At 41.9% G+C, this 23,497-nt stretch overlaps 1 protein-coding gene across 4 annotated transcripts in view; it reads right to left on the reverse strand.

Moving 5' to 3' along the window:
* The window catches only part of LOC109873457 (opioid-binding protein/cell adhesion molecule-like), a 413,387-nt gene that overhangs the window by 17,070 nt on the left and 372,820 nt on the right, over positions 1–23,497 (reverse strand). For all 4 annotated transcript variants that reach the window (XM_031808275.1, XM_031808277.1, XM_031808276.1 and 1 more), the window contains one exon: positions 21,675–21,800. In XM_031808275.1, the coding sequence (XP_031664135.1) occupies positions 21,675–21,800 (126 nt within the window). The remainder of the gene's footprint in view (positions 1–21,674; positions 21,801–23,497) is intronic.

The raw sequence follows: 23,497 nt of genomic DNA on the forward strand, positions 1-23,497 counted from the left end.
GAAACCTAGCTATTGGCTACATCAGAAAGAAGTGATGTTATTCTAAGTCAAGCTCAACTGCAAGCTCCCACGACTCCAAGCAACAATGATTCATGAACTGATTTACTAGCCAGCTGCCAATTAACCCTTTTTGTTTCAGGATTCTGACCGAAGGAAAGGTTGAAGTCTGAATCAATTGGAGATGAACCCAGAACATGCACAAATCAGCAGTGTACAGCAAAGATTTAAAAAAAAATCTAGATCAATCATTTAATAAGCTGACATCATATGTTAAAAACAATGAAAATACTTTTCCATGTTTATCTGTCATTTGTTTCAGGGAATTGAAGGGTGGGGGAATAACTAATGTCTTCAACTGATATTGTCTGTCTTGTGGAAAACTGAAAATGTATAGATAAAAAAATAATATTATATATACAGTGGCTTTGGAAAGTATTCAGACCCCTTGACATTTTCCACATTGTTACGTTACAGCCTTATTCTAAAATTGATTAAATAAAACATCTACATCTAACATCTAAAACATCGCAATAGCCCATAATAACGATGCAAAAACAGTTATTTTGCAAATGTAAAAAAAATAATTAAATACCTTATTTACATACTGTAAGTATTCAGACCCTTTGGTATGAGACTTGAAATTGAGCTCAGCTGCATCCTGTTTCCATTGATCATGTCACGCCTGCTCCCACTCTTCCCCCCTGGCGCTCAAGGGCGCCAGGCTGCCCAGCATTGCGCACTCCTGCCATCATCATTACGCACACCTGCCATCATCATTACGCACACCTGCCTTCCCCCGTCACGCGCATCAGCGATTATTGGACTCACCTGGACTCAATTACCTTTGTCATTACCTTCCCTATATCTGTCTGGTTTCCCGCTCTGTTCCCTGCTTCTGCATTGATTGTCCTTGTTTACCCGTGTGCTGACTCTTTTCCTGTCACGTTACCTGTCTGTTCCTCATTAAATTTTCAACTTCCCGTACCTGCTTCTCCTCCCCGGCGTCAGTCCTTACAGATCAACCTTGAGATGTTTCTACAACATTTGGAGTCCAATTGATTGGACATGATTTGGAAAGGAACACACCTGTCTATATAACATTGACAGTGCATGTCTCTATCTTCCGTAGAGCTCCGAAACACAATTGTGTAGAGGCACAGATCTGGGGAAGGGTCCCAACATGTTTCTATAGCATTGAAGGATCCCCAAGAACACTGTGGCCTCCATCATTCTTAAATTGAAAAGGTTTTGAACCACCAAGATTTGACTCTTCCTAGAGCTGGCCAACCGACCAAACTGAGCAATCGGGGGTGAAGAGTCATGGTAAGGGATGTGACCAAGATCCCGATGGTCACTCTGACAGAGCTCTAGAATTCCTCTGTGGAGATGGGAGAACCTTCCAGAAGGACAACCATCTCTGCAGCACTTTACCAATCAGGCCTTTATGGTAGAGTGGCCAGACAGAAGCCACTCCTCAGTAAAAGCCACATGACAGCCTGCTTGGTTTGACCATGAGAAACAAGACTCTTTGGCCTGAAGGCCAAGTGTCACGTCTGGAGGAAACCTGGCACCATCCCTACATGGTGGTGGCAGCAGCACCATGATGTGGGGATGTTTTTCAGCGGCAGGGACTGGGAGACTAGTCAGGATCGATGGAAAGATGAACGAAGCAATGTACAGAGAGATCCTTGATGAAAACCTGCTCCAGAGAGTTTAGGATGTCAGACTAGGGCAAAGGTTTACCTTCCAACAAGACAACGACCCTAAGCACATAGCCAAGACAATGCAGGAGTGGTTCCGGACAAGACTCTGAATGTCCTTGAGTGGCCCAGTCAGAGCCCGATCGAACATCTCTGGAGAGACCTGAAAATAGCTCTGCAGCAATGTTCCCCATCCAATCTGGCAAAGCTTGAGAGATATGCAGAGAAGAATGGGAGACAATCCACAAATACAGTTGTGCTAAGCTTTTAGCATCATACCCAAGAAGACTATAGGCTGTACTTGCTGAGTAAAGGGTCTGAATACTTGTGATAGTTCAGTTTTTATTTTTATTTTATAAAATGTTTTAAAAAATAATCTAAAAACCTGTTTTTGCTTTGTCATTATGGGATATTGTGTTTAGATTAATGAGAGAGAAAAAAACAATTGAATACATTTTAGCATAAGGCTGTAACGTAACAACATGTGGAAAAAGTCAAGGAGTCTGAATATTTCTGTTGTATTCCTCACTCTATCCTTTCCTTAAACACATTGACTCAAAACTTAAAACTGCCTCCACACTCATCACCATTCTGTAAACTGACATTTTGTCGTGGAAAACATGACTAATTGATTAGCGTAGCTGCCTTTGTAGTTCCACTTTAGCCATCACTGCTCTGCTCTCAGTATTCACGTTTCTGTTCACCTCACTGTCACATCAATAAAGCAAATCATACAATGTTTCAGTTAAGCTTGAGGGAGAAGGCTTATTCCTTCATGCACAGAACTTAACGTCAAGTACAAAGGACGTACTTGATGTCGAAAAAGATCTTAAAAAAAAAAATAACACTAAGAAAAATCTCCCCAGGTATTGTGGGTGACAGTAATGGCATGCACATGTATTCACTTTGCTGAGTTTGAACAGACATGTGACTCCCACCTGGTAGGAGCCATTAACAAAAGCAGTCATGGATGATCTCGGATCACCTGACGAGGGTGTCAGGAGAACCCTCGGAACGCACAGGTGTCAGACAGACCCCACAACGCACAGGTGCCCAGAAAGCCTCGTCCTTCTCTCACTTTTTTTCTAGTCTTTCTTGTTTCTCTTGTGCCCCGCTCACTCTCTAGTGTCTCCCTACCTCATCCCGCTTTCTCTCGCTGTCTTTCGTCATTCTCGTTAGCCTCTCGCTCTGTTAACTCTTTTACCACTACTGCAACGTCAAATTCAGACTGCATCATGGAGCTAAGTATCTGTTTCATAAAAAAACGCATTTGGAGCACTAGAGCTCATATGTGCAGTCGTTTGAAAAAAGTTGATTGTTTTATTGACGCAAAAACTCAACAAATGTTCTTAGGCATGTTATGTAGCCTGCCTAGCAATTAGCGGTTTAAGTCTTGACTGTGGCTTTCCATTATATCTTTCTGTTCAGACACTCAGAAATGTCAAACTAACTTGCATGTCTGTATATGTGTACCACGCTGTTTATAAAGCAATCTGAATCCATACCATGCTTTCAGGGGGAGTGTACATGAACAATATGCCCTCTAGCAGGCTGGGTATCTGTCAACAGAATTATGGCAGATTATCCAGACTGTGCTCCTGGCTGATCTTTAACTGAGAGGTCAGAGAGGACACAAATCGACCAACTGACATCGTGTTCAACTCTTATACACTGTACAGGCAACACTAAACACATACTTCAAGTCTCTATATGTAAAAGGGGTCAACAAGGAGTTACCATAACCAACAAAGCAATTTGCAGAGAAAAGACCATCATGAGTAAATCTAACACACTTTAAAGTGTCTAGGTTAAGTATGGCTTTTTACAGTACAACCCAGGCCGTTTGTAGGGCCCATGATTGCCAAGATGGAGGTGTTTATATAAAATCAATAGTTCCCAGCTCATTTTATGGCTGCCGTAAAATGTGTGTCGTTGGGGGAAAGTAGCTAGCAAATCCCACCTCGGCTGGGGGCCCTAGCATGGCCATGGCCTCACTCATTACCGATACGGGCCTGTGTGCCTGTCACCCATTGCGTCAGTAAAGCCAGTGAAAACACAGCGACGTACGGCAGAGGGCACCAGCAGGACTTCTGCTTCCCGTTTGGAGAAAAATTAAAGGACGGCCGTGAGGGACATGTTGGCTCAGCCGAGGCAGAGTTTACTATCGACTGCAGGCGTTACTGTGCAACTATGAACACAGAAAGCTTGTGTCAGAAATACTGAAATGAACTGTTTGTATCAAATATAACATAGATTGTACCTTCGGGGAACTCAAACAAATAAACACTGTTCAAATGCAATCCGCTTCTTGAAAATCCTGAATACTCAATACTGCAGTACTCAAGTACTTGATAGTGAAGGAGCAGAGGACAAGCTGTAAGTGAGAGACGAGATGCCACAAAGATAACAGCCTCCTGCACACCGTATCCCCAGTCACTGACGCAGACTTAGAAATAGAGGACCCTCAGGAGACCACACAGAGCAGAGAGGTGGGGGTGGGAGGGGGCTGGCATATCTCATGAGGGGCCTGCTCCCGAGGCTCCCATACACTCACTGTGTCTTTGAAAACCGAAGGAGCACCACACTTATGCCGCAGGCAGATTCTGGTTGTAGATAAAGAGAGAGAGGAGAGATAACTCAATACAGAGGGAGAGGGGGAGAGACTGATAGAGCAAGAGAGAGAGAAGGAAGGGAGACAGAAAGAAAGAGAGACAAAAAACATAAGATAGAGGGAGAGGGCAAGGGAGAGCGAGGGAGATAGAAAGGGCAGGAAGGAAGTGGGAAGGATGTGTATCAATCCAAGTTGGGTTGCAGCCAATGTCAGTTCATACAGTATGAGATTGAGCGGCCACCCTCTGAATCCAATTTCTCCAAGGTGACAGTGTTGTGGTACGGTTACTTACCTTATTATTACGAGAGAGAGAGGGGGGCACAGGTAAAGGACAAATGGATGGATTTGCTTTCAGGGGGAGGGTACAGTATAACTGTTGCATGTCAGTAGCACTCACTTTTCCCTGTATTAGGAGATTTTTCACTGACTCCAAAACAGAATATAGAATGTATCATACAGTATGTGCCAGCTTTGATTTATTATCCTCTTTGATGGAAAACAAACACAAGAGAGGGATAAACCGTACGTATAGCTGGGGGTTCTATTAGATACCATGACACTGCCTTACTTCTATTAAAAGACTTAGCAGCGAAGATAATGCATTTTGACAGTCTCACTTTGATTCAACCCATCAGAATCGGCATTCATTTGAACTCACAATGAGCTATGAAAACCACATCAGGCACTAATGCCGGAGCATGTGTCCCCTTGCATTTAAGCATTATCATAGATGCCATGAACAATGAGCATTTAGAGATTAACGTATTGGGTTTAAGCTTTCAAAGGTTTAGCTGGGGTGAATATTGATGTTGACATTATTTTATATCAATGAATCCATGGCAGCGTGGCAATTTGGCAAAAGCACATTTGGTAGTAAAAAGTATTTTAAAACACCACTGGGTAAAATTATTTTTGATTTGGGAGATTTGATTTGCTGAATACAATTAAAACAGAGAAATGTCCATAACAAAATAACGGACACCGAGGCACAATGTTGAAGTGACTCTTTTTTAGGGGGAAAACTAAGGGTACATGTCTGACATGCAAAACAATATAACATTTTAGAATTGGTTAAAATGATCTTACGGTTAGGGCTAAGGTTAGGAAACAGCCTATAGGGAGGTCAGAGACCTGACCGTGTGGTACAAGGACAAGAACCTCTCCCTCAACATGATCAAGACAAAGGAGATGATTGTGGACTACAGGAAAAGGAGGACCGAACACGCCCCCATTCTCATCAATGGGGCTGTAGTTGAGCAGGTTGAGAGCTTCAAGTTCCTTGGCGTCCACATCACCAACAAACTAACATGGTCCAAGCACACCAAGACAGTCGAAGAGGGCACAACAAAACCTTTTTCCACTCAGGAGACTGAAAAGATTTGGCATTTGTCCTCAGATCCTCAATGTTCTACAGCTGCACCATCGAGAGCATCCTAAAGGGTTGCATCCCTGCCTGGTATGGCACCTGCTCGGCATCCGACCACAAGGCACTACAGAGGGTAGTGCGTACGGCCCAGTACATCACCGGGGCAAACTTCCTGCCATCCAGGACCTCTATACCAGGCGGTGTCAGAGGAAGGTCCTAAAAATCGTCAAAGACTCCAGCCACCCTAGTCATAGACTGATCTCTCTGTAACCGCATGGCAAGCGGTACCGGAGCACCAAGTCTAGGTCAGAGGCTTCTCAACAGCTTCTACCCCCAAACCATAAGACTCCTGAACACCTAATCAAATTGCTACCCACACTATTTGCATTGCCTCCCGCCCCCTTCTTCTACTACTCTGTTATTATCTATGTATCTCACTTTAATAACTCTACCTAAGTGTACATATTACCTCAATTACCTTGACACCGGTACCCCCTGTATATAGCCCCACTATTGTTATTTACTGCTGCTCTTGAATTATTTGTTATTCTTCTCTCTTACTTTTTTTAGGTATTTTCTTAAAACTGTATTGTCGGGTTAAGAGCTTGTAAGTAAGAATTTCACTGTAAGGTCTACTGTTGTATTTTCGGCGCTTGTGACAAATAACATTTGATGGTTAGGGGTAGGGTTAAGGTCAGGGTCAGTTATAGATTTGTGCTAGTCGGGCTGTCAATGGGTTGCTGGTCAGAAATGTCCCCTTAGTCTCTACTTCATTGGAGAGGAATTCATTGTTATATATGCTGAATTGTACCGTCTTAAATCATCACGCATATACCCTTTTTTACTCCTTTCCTGCCAGGAAACAGCATCAAGGCAACAGCAGTCTAAGTACAAAGACATGCAAATAAACCTCCTGAAATACCAATACACTTCCATGTAGCTGTAGTACAAAGCAATTTCCAAACAGACTTCATTCTTGGTTACTGCGTTGATTCCCAACAATCTAAATTGTATTAATGCATCCGGGGCAGCTACCGTTAGTTCCTGGTCAGCGTCCCAAATGGCACCCTATTCTCTATGGGCCCTGGTCCAAAGTAGTGCACTAAATAGGTAACGGGTGCCATTTGGGACAGAACTCTGGTCGAGTGAACAAACATTGCCAGTCAGTTACTGTGGTGGAGTGAGATACCAGGGATCCCTCCTTATCCGGCAGAAGCCCCTGATTCATCTATCTATCATGAAGCGTGGCGAAGCGGCGGGTGGCTGCTGAGCTAGGTCATGACTACAACGAGAGCTCCAGAAAGGGCCAGAATATCATCAATCCACTCGTCCGTCCTCCCTTCCCTGTCCTCCCTCCCTTCTCCTCCTCAGTCCTCCTCTGTCATCCCTCCCTCTCCTCCTCAGTCCTCCCTCCCTCCTCTGTCCTCCCTCCCTCTCCTCCTCAGTCCTCCCTCCTTGTTGATGGATACCTATTTAATTCTTTATTTCTGTCACCCTGGAAAAGCCTTGTAATAACTGGGCCCACACTGAATGTCCCGAGGCAAGAGGATAGTGCAGTGCACTGGAACAGTGTGTGATGGTGATTGTGGGGCTGAAAGATTGAACCTTGCGCTGCGACTGCAATGAGAATGAGCATTGGGTTTACTTTCTCCGCTTGGCTGTGTTCGGCTGGAGCAGCAACAATCCAGTAGTGTATACTGTCTGCATATTGTCTGTCTAACAGTGAGCGGTTAAATGATCATATCGGAGTATCGAAATAGTCTAAATTCTGATGTATCATTCAATTGCTAAAATTTTGGCATTGCCATTGAACTACAGTAAACATTCCCACCTGGATAGCAAAATACTTTGGGTAACACCAAATTAGGATGAAAACTGTTACAATACAGCACCACAAACTCAAATAGTGCCAAAAACACTTGGCTAGAGCCAGAAACCCTGGAGTCCTTGTGATGTCCAAGGGACACAACATTTTATGGCTTGTTTCATCTGGAGATGGGTCTCTATTAGGATGTTTGTATTGCACTAGCATCCCTTGTTCTTGCATTTAAAAAAAAATTGTTGTTGAATTTTACCCCCAATTTCATGGTATCCAATTGTTTAGTAGCTACTCCAGCCAACCTAGTCGTAGACTGATCTCTCTTGTCTCAACGCTTACAACTCCCGTACGGGCTCGGGAGAGACGAAGGTTGAAAGTCATGCGTCCTCCAATACACAACCGAACCAAGCTGCACTGCTTCTTAACACAGCGCCATCCAACCCGGAAGCCAGCTGCACCAATGTGTCGGAGGAAACACCGTGCACCTGGCAACCTTGGTTAGCGCACACTGCGCCCGGCCCACCACAGGAGTCGCTGGTGCGCAATGAGACAAGGATTTCCCTACCGGCTAAACCCTCCCTAACCCAGACGACGCTAGGCCAATTGTGCGTCGCCCCACAGACCTCCCGGTCGCGGCCGGTTACGACAGAGCCTGGGCGCAACCCAGAGTCTCTGGTGGCACAGCTAGCGCTGCAGTACAGCTCCCTTAACCACTGCACCACCCGGGAGGCCCTTTGTTTTTGCATTTCTGAGGAATTAAAAGTAGATACTTTAAGTATTGACAGTACACAAACTGCTAACAATGAATAACTATGCATTAACTTTCTGTGCTAACCTTCTGGGCATAGCACATCTCGAATAATGACCATTGATTTCAAGTGAATAAAAACAAAAACAAACAATTAAATACATTTTATTTCCCAAGCTTATTGCAGTTTCAAATTAAGTTTTGGTGGACATTCTGTATGTTCTGCAGTGAGATAATATCCTGAATCCAATATTGGGTCAAACTCTCTATCATACTAAAGCAAAATGTGGTTCTAATAGTATTCATTCTCTGTACCATGACAGATTCTGTTACTGTCACATTGGCATAAAGGATCGGGAGACAGACGCAGGAATGCAAAGTCCCTCTTTGCCATGCAAATGAACTAAATCCCCAAAAAACATTTCCACTGCATTTCAGCCCTGCCACAAATGGACCAGCTGACATCATGTCAGTGATTCTCTCGTTAACACAGGTGTGAGTGTTGACGAGGACAAGGCTGGAGATCACTCTGTCATGCTGATTGAGTTCAAATAACAGACTGGAAGCTTCAAAAGTAGGGTGGTGCTTGGAATCATTGTTCTTCCTCTGTCAATCATGGTTACCTGCAAGGAAATACGTGTGTCATCATTGCTTTGCACAAAAAGGGCTTCACAGGCAAGGATATTGCTGCCAGTAAGATTGCACCATATCAACCATTTATCGGATCATCAACTTCAAGGAGAGCGGTTCAATTGTTGTGAAGAAGGCTTCAGGGCGCCCAAGAAAGTCCAGCAAGCGCCAGGAATGTCTCCTAAAGTTGATTCAGTTGCGGGATCGAGGCACCACCAGTACAGAGCTTGCTCAGGAGCAGGAGTGAGTGCATCTGCAGGCAGGTGTGAGTGTATCTGCACGCACAGTGAGGCGAAGACATTTGGAGGATGGCCTGGTGTCAAGAAGGGCAGCAAAGAAGCCACTTCTCTCCAGTAAAAACATCAGGGACAGACCTGATATTCTGCAAAAGGTACAGGGATTGGACTGCTGAGGACTGGGGTAAAGTCATTTTCTCTGATGAATCCCCTTTCCGATTGTTTGGGTCATCCGGAAAAAAACTTGTCCGGAGAAGACAAGGTGAGTGCTAACATCAGTCCTGTGTCATGCCAACAGTAAAGCATCCTGAGACCATTCATGTGTGGACCTTAATCCCATTGAGAACTTGTGGTCAATCGTCAAGAGGCAGGTGGACAAACAAAAACCCACAAATGCTGACAAAATGCCATCAGTGGCCCAGAAGTTAATTGACAGCATGCCAGGGCGGATTGCAAAGGTCTTGAAAAAGAAGGGTCAACACCGCAAATATTGACTCTTTGTATCAACTTCATGTAATTGTCAATAAATGCCTTTGACATGTATGAAATGCTTGTAATTATACTTCATTTGACAAAAATATCTAAAGACACCGAAGAAGCAGGTTTCGACTAAAATTAATATTTGTGTCATTCTCAAAACTTTTGGCCACAACTGTACATGTGGGTACACTTATTAGGGTTGCACAATTCCGGTAACTTTCCCAACATTTTCTGTTTTTCCAGCAACCCTGGATGGAGTATTCCTGAAAATCCTGCTTATTCCCTCTTAATTCTAGGTCTTTTCCAACCAGTATTTCGGGAAAACTGGGGAATTTTGGGAAAGTTACCAAAAATGTGCAACCCTACCACTAATTAATAAGGTGGAACACCATTCTTAACTAACCCATGTGAAGTCCTAGAGCATGGCGCTTGCAAAGCAAAGTCCTGATTACCAGGACCACCCGTATGGAAAATGTATACATGCATGACAGTAAGTCGTTTTGGTTAAAAACATCTGCTAAATGGCATTTATTAATGGCCAGTTCATCCTGATATACTTTAATTACTCTTTTTATGTTTTAGTAAAGGGGCAATCTGTGACTAGTACATCCATTTTTGGACTTCTAAATTTATGATATATGTCCAATGATACATGAAGAATATAACTTGCCTCATAAGCTTAGTTGAACTGTTGTACCCCATCGGAGCCCAAAGTAAAAGCTTATTTTAATCCAATGTTTGTTTACATTAATATTGTTTACAAACACTTTATATCGTCAAAACATGGTTAATACTATAATTTTGATGTCATGGGTGGTCATTTCTTTCATCCATAGCTCTGTCTATGAATTTGGAGGTAGTTACATTTCTCCAGCCCTATCCCCCAGCTTTTTATCAAAACAGTGGCAAGGATGACGTTTGGTTATTGCTTTAACTGCATATTTGGAGAACAAAAATTCCTTTGTTTTTACAGCTCTTTCTTTTTTGTGTACATTGTACACACATTTAACATACAGTGCATTCAGAAAGTATTCAGACCCCTTGACTTTGTCCACATTTTGTTACGTTACAGCTTTATTGTAAAATGGATTAAATCGTTTTTTTCCTTCATCAATCTACATGCAATACCCTTTAATGGCAAAGCAAAAACTGTTTTTTAGAAATGGTTGCTTAATTAAAAATTTAAAATGAATTTAAAATGTTGTCCTCCAGATGAAACGCTTGGCATTCAGGCCAAAAATGTTCAATCTTGGTTTCATCAGACGTGAAATTGAGCTCAAGTGCATCCTGTTTCCATTGACCATCCTTCAGATGTTTCTACAACTTGATTGGAGTTTATCTGTGCTAAATTCAATTGATTGGACGTGATTTGTAAAAAAGACATACCTGTCGATGTAAGGTCCCACAGTTGATAGTGCATGTCAGAGCAAAAACCAAGGAATTGCTCCGTAGACCATTCAGGCCTTTATGGTAGAAGGGCTGGACAGAAGCCACTCCTCAATAAAAGGCACATAAACCGCTTGGAGTTTGCCAAAAGGCACCTAAAGACTCTAAGACCATGAGAAACAAAACAAGATTCTCTGGTCTGATGAAACTAAGACTGAACTCTTTGGCCTGAATGCCAAGTGTCACATCTGGAGGAAACCTGACACCATCCCTCTGGTGAAGCATGGTGGTGGCAGCATCATGCTGTGGGGATGTTTTTCAGTGGCAGAGACTGGGAGACTAGTCAGGATCGAGGGAAAGATGAATGGAGCAAAGTACAGAGAGATCCTTGATGAAAACCTGCTCCAGAGCGCTCAGGACCTCAGACTGGGGCTAAGGTTCACCTTCCAACAGAACAACAACCCTAAGTACACAGCCAAGACAATGCAGGAGTGGCTTTGGGACAAATCTCTGAATGTCCTTGAGTGACCCAGGCAGAGCCTGGACTTGAACCCAATTGAACATCTCTGGAGAGACCTGAAAATTGCTATATGCCTAACTGGCATATATAAGCAGCAGGTGAGTTTCAAGTTTGGGGAAGATCCTTTTCACCATAAAAATGCACCACCATTATAATAAAAGCATTACATGCATGATTGCATTTGTGCTCACTTTTGATAATGGTGTTTTCCGCTTATGGAACATTTGCACTTATAGCCTATTACCATGCGTGCATAGCTGCACTCATAAATGTGAAGAAATAGCCTAATAGTTTATCCACACTTTAAGCTAAACGTTCTGTTCTGTTGCATCAGCCACATTGCCACATTCTTTATGCTAGTGGTTGTATTAATTAGGGATCTATCACATGCCACAACTGTCACAGACGGTTTGGAATATTTATTTCTAAAACAGAATAGGTTGACTTTTTTACTATGGCGGATAGTAGATTGACATAGGCTAGTGCTTTTGCTGTTCGTTAGGCCTACTCATATTGTTGGCTGATGAAAAGTAAATGTGGACAGTTCATCCAATATCGTCAATATCATCAATATGCACCTCGGAATTGGATAAGGATGCGATGTCGGTCTGAACTTGTAGCCTTTAAGAAAGACCCCATCATGTGACGGAGAGCCGTGTGAGTGAGAGACGCTTCGCATTGAGCAGCACACACTCGGGGAGAAGGGCACAACGCAGAACTCTAGGCCGCAAAAGGCATGGATTTTTTTAAAGGGTGCATTACGGCTTTATCAAGTGCTTGTCAAATTGTAAATGAGAGACTATTGGAGTGCGTACAGCCTGCGCAAAAAAAACTAAGCAAAGCTCGTCTTTCAAGCGACTTTTTTCAAATCATCATTAGTCTCGTCATGCAGCCTTACAATGTATTAAAAATCAAAACATATAGCCCAACGTTTATAGAACAACTGAAGTTACACTAATAACTCTAAATTAAGCATATAGGAATCCTTATTTCTTTGTTAACCGCTCAACACGTGCACACTCCCTCAAATTGTTTGGAGAAAATAATATTTTATTCAGCTTTGAGCAATTGTATTCTTCATACAACAAAATAATAAAATCTTGTCTGCTAAATTAACTAGTATAGCCCACAGCCATTTGGCACAGCCACATCTGGACAACTCAGAGTATGTCATTATTTTCTTCTTAAATAGACTACATTTTCTTCATATCCAGCTTCTTCAGACCTGTCTTAAATAAATTGATTTATTGTGAAGGTGTAGGCTATATTACATGGATTTATTATACTTTTTAATTAAATGTGGAAGCCAGGAGATGCTAAATGTGTTTATGTTAATTAACGGTCAACTACCGCGAGACCGACAGTTATTTGCCTGACAATCACCAGTTGACAAAATTTTGTGACCCCCACAGCCCTAGTCATACCCAAGAAGAATCGAGGCTGTAATCGCTGCCCAAGCTGCTTCAAGAAAGTACTGAGTAAAGGGTCTGAATACTTATGTAAATGTGATATCGTTTTACATTTTTAATACATTTGCAATAATTTCTACAAACCTGCTTTTGCTTCGTCATTGTGGGCTATTGTGTGTAGATTGAGGAGGGGAAAAAACAATTTATTACATTTTAGAATAAGGCAGTAACGTAACAAAATGTGTAAAAAGTCAAGAGGTCTGAATACTTTCTGAATGCACTGTACATTACATCTGGATAGATAGAACTTAAACACATACAGTATATAGAGTGTTTTCAGTCATAATGATTATAAATCTGCCTTTCTGTGGTAAATAAAAGCTTCATGGTTATTACCCCCATTATGCAATTGCTTGAACATATTTTACATGAATCAGCACACACACACACAGACGCGCACGCACACAAAAACATTTAAAACTGATTCCCCTCTTATAGGCAATTTTGATGAATTGAATCTATAAAAGTCCCGAGCTTGGTAAATGAGGGCGTAATCTAGCAGAAGATTCCAAGGAGCTCTCTCTAACATTCAATTACAAAGTTAGCTCAGCTGAGGAGTCCAACCATCGGCACACTCCATTAATGGACGCACTTGTTTGAGAGCTGCTCCAGCTCATATTGAATGGGATTTTAATGCAGAATACAGTATGTTTTTGTTATAAACATAATACTCCCTCTGTTGCTTTCATAGGCTAGTGATTGGACTGTTCAAGAGAATAACTGAATAAGCATCTTTTCCTAATTAGCGAGAATGTTATCTTCTTCTATTCCCAGCTGGAATGACAAACTCCCCACATGTAAATAGGAGACAGGTTTTGAACATCCAGCTGTGGACCTATTCAATCGCCCTAATTATTTAACCATTTGAAAAATAAATGCACACGTCATGATCACCACCGTAAACTTTTAATGCGGCAAATATCAATTTGGAATGGAAATTGATTTGCGTAAATTGGCATCACGTGATTTGGTTTATTTATCTTGTAATAAGCACAATCTGTTTTTGTATCGTATTGTTTAGTGCAGGCGGGTATTTCTGTCCTTCATTAACCTACTTAACATATCAGCAGTAATTTCCGTCTGTTTGGTCGTTTGTCATTGAGCCACTGCACACTTTCTTTTCATTAGATCCCAATGAGAGTATCTTCTAAATAATTTAAATATTGTATCTTGAAATGAAAAGACAGGTTCATAAGTGCATAATAATGAACTCAGACCCATGTGTGTGCTGTTGCCATCTCTTCTATATTTAACATACGTAAGGCTTGACAACCATGGAAGACTTGGCTACAGTACATATAATATGGGACTAGGCTACAAAAGCTTGTGCAGACATACACTTCCTCGGGGTATATACGTGAGCTTCACAGAGTGTGACTTCAAAGTAACAGTGCCATTGGCAATATTTTCATGTTTACTTTGTGTTTTTCCTTATCTGCCTCTGAAACTACAGGGGCAAAGTTCACCTTAGTGCCCCTAAAGACATGCTTGACATCGGGAAAAGAGGGTAGGCTATCAGCTGATAATTGATGTTGATTATTGATGTAAATCTAATAGTTAGCTAGCTCAATATATACTGTGTATTTTTTTTACTGATTGTGGTTCATCTTAAAATGCTCTTTAATAATAACTTCATAATATAGCCTAACATTCATAATCTTCCAACTCCTGATATATGGCTGGCTAGTGGCTTGTGTGGATATTTTCATATTATGGCGGTTAGCTAGAGTCTAGTGGTATTCAACTCCTACCCTACGAGGTCTGGAGCCTGCTGGTTTTCTGTTCTACCTGATAATTAATTGATCCCACCTGGTATCCCATGGCTAAATAAGTCCCTGATTAGAGGGGAACAATGAAAAAAATGCAATGGAACTGTCTATGAGGTCCAGAGTTTAGTTTGAGGGGTCTAGACTACTGTATATCTGTGTTCAGTGCTTCATTTGTAAATTGGGAGATGCCAACCAAAAGTGAGTGAGAGGTGACATTGGGAGCTCTTAGGTACCGGAACACATGAGATTAAGACAAAAAAGCTTTAATAAAGCACTGCATGCATATCATCACATTTGTTTAGTGGCATAGAACAGTATAATATAGGCACATACAGAAGTTGCACACATGGGCCAGTTTTAGTAGCCTAGGGTCTGATGTTTTATGCCCTTTTACAAACAGATGTCATACAATTCTACATGACTGGAGACTTTGGGAGAATATTTTTAAATAACGCATAAATTATCAAAATACAGGCTACTTTGAGATCAATAAAAAACTGAGATCAATAAAAACGACCTAATCTTGAATCCATCAATAGCCTAGGCCCAGGGATGTGGAGGCATATTTTACAATATGAGAAGGAAATTATAGTCCTTAAAAAGCTTTCCAGTTTCACTGACTCACCCAATGTTGCACAGCTCACTCGCCATCCCTGCCAAAGGCCTACCTCACCCTTGTTTAACTTTGTAAAACAATATTTACTCAATATGTCTGTTTGGATGTTTATAACATGTATTGGTTGCCTACAGCAGAAAGATTAGAGTCTATTTTCAGTAGGAGCCCTTTGCTTTCCAACCTGTGTTTTCCTGCGATTGTATTTGAAATATTGCAAATGGCCTGTTTTGTCTGCATGCTGTTCACTGACAGATTTGCCAGGTGTTACCAATTGTAGGCTATGCCTTGTTATTGGGCTACACAACCCACAGCTAGACAATATTTTTTAAGAAGCCATTGATCCTCTGTTGCTAAATTAGTGGTTTACTCATGTGTAGTAGATTATACTGAATTATTTCATTTCTTTCTGAACAGGCAGCAGTAATTCTATAATTTTTACAAATGTATCAAAGGTGCTGCAGCACCTCCAGCACCCTTCCAGCTATGATTCTATAAGGAAATAAATGATGAAGCGCGTATAAGCTACCAGCCAACCAGACCGAATATTAATGATGTAAATCAAGTGTTAATCAAATGTTATGCCACTGTTTGCAAATTCGCAAATGGTATGATATGTTACAAATTCAAATTTGTGGTGGCCAACATTAGCTATGTGACTAATGCTAACGTTAGCTAGCTGTCTATCGTTAGCTAGGCTCGAGGCAAGGGGTTAGAGTTAAGGTCTGGAAGACCCAGCCACGACCCATCTTCAATGCTCTTACTGAGGGAAGGAGGTTGTTGGCCAAGATCTCACGATACATGGCCCCATCCATCCTCCACTCAATACGGTGCAGTCATCCTGTCCCCTTTGCAGAAAAGCATCCCCAAAGAATGATGTTTCCACCTCCATGCTTCCCGGTTGGGATGGTGTTCTTGGGGTTGTACACATCCTTCTTCTTCCTCCAAACACGGTGAGTGGAGTTTAGACCAAAAAGCTCTATTTTTGTCTCATCAGACCACATAACCTTCTCCCATTCCTCCTCTGGATCATCCAGATGGTCATTGGCAAACTTCAGACGGGCCTGGACATGCACTGGCTTGAGCAGGGGGACCTTGCGTGCGCTGCAGGATTTTAATCCATGACGGCGTAGTGTGTTACTAATGGTTTTCTTTTGAGACTGTGGTCCCAGCTCTCTTCAGGTTATTGACCAGGTCCTGCAGTGTAGTTCTGGGCTGATCCCTCACCTTCCTTATGATCATTGATGCCCCACGAGGTGAGATCTTGCATGGAGCCCCAGACCGAGGGTGATTGACTGTCATCTTGAACTTCATCCATTTTCTAATAATTGCATAAACTGTTGTTGCCTTCTCACCAAGCTGCTTGCCTATTGTCCTGTAGCCCATCCCAGCCTTGTGCAGGTCTACAATTTTATCCCTGATGTCCTTACACAGCTGTCTGGTCTTGGCCATTGTGGAGAGGTTGGAGTCTGTTTGATTGAGTGTGTGGACAGGTGTCTTTTATACAGGTAACGAGTTCAAACATGTGCAGTTAATACAGGTAATGAGTGGAGAACAGGAGGGCCTCTTAAAGAAAAACTAACAGGTCTGTGAGAGCCGGAATTCTTACTGGTTGGTAGGTGATCAAATACTTATGTCATGCAATAAAATGCAAATTCATTACTTCATTACTTTTCTTTGTAGCAATTTGACCATGAAGGGCTGCAATCTGAGACTGGTAACTCTAACTTATCCTCTGCAGCAGAGGTAACTCTGGGTCTTCCTTTGCTGTGGTGGTCCTCATGAGAGCCAGTTTCATCATAGCCCTTGATGGTTTTTGTGACTGCACTTAAAGAAACTTTCAAAGTTTTTGACATTTTCCAGGTTGACTGACCTTTATGTCTTTAAGTAATGTCGTTTCTCTTTGCTTATTTGAGCTGTTCTAGCCATAATATAGACTTGGTCTTTTACCAAATAGGGCTATCTTCTGTATACCACCCTTAACTTGTCACAACACAACTGATTGGCTCAAATGCATCAAGGAAAGCAATTCCACAAATTAACTTTTAACAGGGCATACCTGTTTATTGAAATGCATTCCAGGTGACTACCTCATGAAGCTGGTTGAGAGAATGCCAAGAGTGCATCAAGGCAAAGGGCGTCTACTTTTAACTTCTTAAGGCTAGGGGGCGGTATTTTCACATCCAGATGAAAAGCGTGCCCAAAGTAAACTGCCTGCTACTCAGGCCCAGAAGCTAGGTTATGCATATTATTAGTAGATTTTGATAGAGAACACTCTGAAGTTTCTAAAACTGTTTGAATGATGTCTGTGAGTATAACGTAACTTATTTGGCAGGCAAAACCCCTAGGACAAACCATCCAGGAAAAACATTTGAGGTCATTCTCTTTTCAATGGGTTTTCTATAGGGATCTAAGGCACTTGCTTGCAGTTCCTATCGCTTCCACTAGATGTCAACAGTCTTTAGAAATTGGTTGATGTTTTTCCTTTGTGTAATGAAGAAGTAGGGCAGTTCAGAACGAGGGTCGAGTGAAGTGTACTGTTTGTTAGAGGCGCGAGACCTGAAAGCACGCTCCACTTCGTTTTCGTCCGGTATTGAACACAGTTTAACCCGTCTTAAATTTGATCTATTATTTACGTTAAAAAATACCTAAAGTTGTATAAGGAAAGTTGTTTGAAATGTTTGGAACAAGTTTACAGGTAACTTACTAGATATTTGGTAGTCATGTTGCGTGAGTTGGAACCGGTATTCTTCTGGATCAAACGCGCCAAATAAATGGACATTTTGGATATAACGACAGAATTTATCAAACAAAAAGACTGTTTGTGATGTTTATGGGACATTTGAGTGCCAACAAAAGAAGATCTTCAAAGGTAAGGCATGAATTATATCGTTATTTCTGAGTTTTGTGTCACGCCCGGCGGGTTAAAATATGAATGTCATGTGTTTGTTTGGTGGGGTGCTATCATCAGATAATTGCATGGTTTGCTTCCACCGTAAAGCCCTTTTTGAAATCTGATACATTGGCTGGATTAACAACAACTGTAGCTTTAATTTGGTGTATTGCATGTGTGATTTTGTTAAATCTGGCATTCAGTTGTCTCTGTGCTTCAATATGAAACAAAGCAGAAACCTCCAAAGGCGCCATCTCCACTGTTTAAATTAAGTTAAGAGCAATTGCTTGTGCCCTGAAAGGATTTTTTTGTGAAGTTTTTTTGAATGCACAGAAACATAAATTGTGCATTTGAAAGCCCATTTTGAAAGAGCAAGCATTCTGTGCTTCTTTGTTCTCCCCAATAAAGAAATGAAACATTGGGCCATGGCAAAGGCACCCTATAAAAATTACAAATATATTATCAAGTCTCTGATTGCTCTTGGCCAAGTTTGAATAGCATCATCAAAATTGATTTAAAATAAATAATTTGTTGTTGAACATGCATTACTTTGTGACGAAGTTAAAAAACGCTAAGATGCCTAAAGCATTCTCAAATGCACTAACTATCATTCTCTTATTGTGTTCATCAATGGCACTAGCTAACTAACACTCACTGTTTCTCTTTGACGGGTACAGATGTATTGTGATGCTGGAACAGGAAAGGGCCTTCCCCAAACTGTTGCCACAAAGCGTCTAAAATGTAATTAAGATTTCACTTCACTGGAACTAAGGGGCCTAGCCCAAACCATGAAAAACAACCCCAGACCATTATTCCGCCTCCACCAAACTTCACAGTTGCCATTATGCATTGGGGCATTGGGGCAGGTAGCGTTCTCTTGGTATCCACAAAACCCACATTCGTCCGTCAGACTGCCAGATGGTGAAACGCGTTTCCACTGTTCCAGAGTCCAATGGCGGAAAGCTTTACACCACTACAGCCGATGCTTGGCATTGTGCATGGTGATCTTAGGCTTGTGTGCAGTTGCTCAGCCATTTCATGAACCTCCAGACTAACAGTTCTTATGCGGACGTTGCTTTCAGTGTTGCAACCGAGGACAGACGATTTTTACATGACAACATACTTCAGCACTCGGTGGTCCTGTTCTGTGAGCTTGTGTGGTCTACCACTTCGCTGCTGAGCAGTTGTTGCTCCTAAACCTTTCCACTTCACAATAACAACACTTACAGATGACCAGGGCAGCTCTAGCAGGGCAGAAATTTGACAAACTGACTTGTTGGAAAGGTGGCATCCTATGATGGTGCCACGTTGAATGTCACTGAGGTCTTCCGTAAGGCCACTCTACTGCCAATGTTTGTCTATGGAGATTGCATGGCTGTGTACTGAATTTTATACACCTGTCAGCAACAGGTGTGGCTGATATAGCCGAGTCCACTCATTTGAAGGGGTGTCCACATACTTTTGTATATATAGTGTAGCTACTGCATACAGTGGAACTCATGGGAACGGGGTTGCCAAATCAAAAAACCTAAATGTTTTCAAAATTCCACCCAACAACCACAGATACAAAACATAAAACGTGTCTCTGAGATAACAGCCGTAAAGGGTTCAAATTAGCTATATTTACCTCCATACTCAACCCTCTAATAGGCTGCATACACATCAACCTCTACCTACCAAATGACAAAACAAACAGACTAAAGGCTTGTTTCAGCACTTTCTCCATTCTATACATGCTGACACTGAAGGAGGCGGTAATTGTGTAAATGTTCATATGTCTTGAATGTATTCAGGGGGTACTGGCGCAACAAGTGACAGTGGCTCTTTTTTAGCCACCCGGGCTGCAATTATGGCTCCTCTGAAGACACCCGCTGTGTGTGGCAAATGGAGACCCATCAAAGCAATTCCTCACTTATCTCCTAAAATACATGGCCAGTCACATACTTGTCGTATTAACATTTCAATTCCGCAATCCTTGTAGCGACACAAAAGGAGAGAGAGAGGGGAGGAAACTGTCACACAATTGTCTCCACGTGAAATGTAGCGCATTACAAATGCAAGCATCATCTTACCTGATTAAGTGAAACATAGAAATATAGATAGGGAGACAGGCAGACAAACATGTGGTTTCCCCTCCTCTTGATAAGATAGCGGTATGTGTGAGCACAGTTCTCCAAACCCACTCGGTAAACATATACTCAGACATCCCCAACTGTGGCACGTTTGTCTTTGCAATGACGCCTCATACTGTAATGTATTCAGTCACTCACTCGCCTCCAAAACATTTACATCTTTCCAATTATCCTAATTAATTATCCCAAATGCATTGACAGCAATTTATTTCTATACATATCATTAGTGGTTAATGGTGATTAGGGAAAAGGTAGTAGACAGATAATGAGCTACTTAGAAAGGAGAAGGATACAGTTCACCAAGTGTCATTGGGGCTACCTAAAGTCATGGTGACAAAATTGGGGGAAGAGAGAGCGAGAGAGAGAGAGGGAGCTGGGGAATGAGAGAAAGAGTGTGAGAAAAATAGAGCTAGAGAAAGATAGATAATAAAAGATCCCAGACATTTTCCATAGAACATAAAGCTTATTTCTCTCAAATTTTGCACACACATTTGTTTACATCCCTGTTATTGAGCAAGATTGCCAAGATAATCCATCCACCTGACAGGTATGGCATTAAACAACATGATCATTACACCGCTGCACCTTGTGCTTGCGACAATGAAAGGCCACTATAAAATGTGTAGTTTTGTCACACAACGCAATACTACAGATCTCAACTTTTGAGTGAGCGTGCAATTGACATGCTGACTGCAGAAATGTCCAAAAGAGCCATTGCCAGAGAATTGAATGTTTATTTCTTTACCATAAGCCACCTCCAACATTGTTTTAGAGAATTTGGCAATGCGTCCAACCGGCCTCCAACAACCACAGACCACGTGTAACCACACCAGCCCAGGATCTCCACATCCGGCTTCTTCACCTGCAGGATTGTCTGAGACCAGCCACCCGGACAGCTGATGAAACTGTGGGTTTGCACAACCAAATCATTTATGCACAAACTGTCAGAAACCATCTCAGGAAAGCTCATTTGTGTGCTACTTGTCCACACCAGGGTCTTTATGTGACTGCAGTTCGGGTAAAAACCGACTTCAGTTTACAATTGGTCACCTACGATGGCCACTGGCACGCTGGAGTAGTGTGCTCTTCGCGGATGAATCCTGGTTTCAACTGTACTGGGCAGATGGCAGACAGACAGTGTGTATGGTGTTCTGTGGGCGAGCGGTTTGCTGATGCGAACGTTGTTAACAGAGTTTCCTATGGTGGTGGTGGGGTTATGGTATGGGCAGGCATAAGCTACGGACAAACATTATTTTATTTTATTGATGACCATTTGAATGCACAGAGAGACTGGTGTCTTACCTGAGGGAGAGAGGAGTTTCCAGGTAAACGAGGGTTCTGGTTTGCCACTGGCTTGGCACATCAGCGTGACGTTGGAGCCTTCGTTGACCACGATGCCCTTCGACAGGTTGATGATTGTGGGGGGCACTGCAAAACACAGAGAAAATTACACTCGTTTGCTATTTGTTTCTGTTTGAGCATTTTAACCAAAAAGTATTGTAGTAACTTTGTTACTCAGAATTTGGATTTAAAAATAAAGATGACAATACTATTAAAATATAAAATACTGTAAATATGACAGTTGCGAGGAACGCATTCCTTTGAATCTCATATCAAGCTAGTGCTGAGATAACTACATCAGAGCATTTCCTATAACCTATAAGCAAGCCTCTGTAAAGTGAAGGAACGCACAGAAAAAGATTACCTTTCCTGACATTACTGTTTACCCTTAAAGGCATTCACTGCTGGTACAGTGGACTGAACAAAGGCCAGAGCTATTCAACCACAACCTCAATCAAAATGTTACTGTGTCACAGGAGTTATTCCAACTTGAAGGAAGATAGTGTATTAAATAGGCCTCAGTTTGCTGTTTGGGCCATGGGTGTAACTAAGGGCCATCGTAGACTGCTCACCATCATTACAGTCAGAAAAGTTAAGCTAGAACCAGGCCTACTCAAGTTGGAGGGGTAAGAAGAAAGAATCAAGTACACTAAATACTACTATGTTTAATGAAGCAATTTCTACCCATCATAAATATGTGCTTTTATACACAAAATAGTACTTGGCACAGACACAGCAAACCATTGCTGCAAACCACAGCTGTGATCTGAAGATACGAAAAGCATGGCCTTGATCGTTGCTGAATGCAGATTCAAAGCAACGAGAAACAGCCAGCAACTATCAGGAGTGTCTTACAAGAACACACATATCTCAGCTTTTACTTTGCATCTGCTCTCCACTCAAAAGCACTGAAATTCGAACCTATAAAGACTCGGAAACCAGTCGTTCAAATGAAAAGATTTTCCGAAAAGCAGAAGCACCAGGAAAAACCCTTAACCTAAAAACGGTCAAAGTGTGAAAGGGAGCATGTTGAGCAGCGAGCTGTCCCTCTGGACCTGCCACCAGCTGCAAATCATAAGCGAATTAGCCATGAACATCATCCAATACAGTGCTTTTCACTGCCACTAGGCATACCTCCTTATACTGTACATCCGGCATAACTGCATTTGAATAAGACATGGAAATATAGTGATATTGTAAGCTACATTGAAATGAGGCACTGTGCGTGGCCAAGGCACAAGTATGTTCCACATCTTTCCTTGAGGAAGTATCATGTCGGACTACCAAATAGAATGTCCCCCACATGTGACGCTTTTCATCTCTCCAGCAAGTGTCTGCCAAACCAAAGAGAGGTGTTCTCATGTTTTGATATCAACGGACACGTTTGGTTTCCTCTGTCTCTTTCTTCCTTTTTAACTTTCAAGGATTTCTATTTCCAAGAAGACGAAGACAAGTAAAAAAAAAAAGAATTAATTTCGAGAGGATCCTTGTGTAATTGGTTTTCTGTTCAGTATCCGAAAAATGCAAACGAGACAATTCACCTCGTGGCTGATGTATTGATTGCCTTTGAACACTATTTGAGAAGAGTGCAGTGCAAGGCCTAATCCTTGTCTTTGTGGAACCCTTGCAGAACACGAAAAGGAAACAGTCAGCACAAATATACATGTAACACAATCATATTATTTAGGGAGCCACTGGGAATAGAATGGACTACACTGTGTAAGCACGTGCCCCTCCCTAAAATGCTGAAACCCCATTTAGAATTTGATGGCAATTTGAGAACT

The sequence above is a fragment of the Oncorhynchus kisutch genome, linkage group LG28, assembly GCF_002021735.2.
Source record: "Oncorhynchus kisutch isolate 150728-3 linkage group LG28, Okis_V2, whole genome shotgun sequence".
NCBI lineage: Eukaryota > Metazoa > Chordata > Actinopteri > Salmoniformes > Salmonidae > Oncorhynchus > Oncorhynchus kisutch.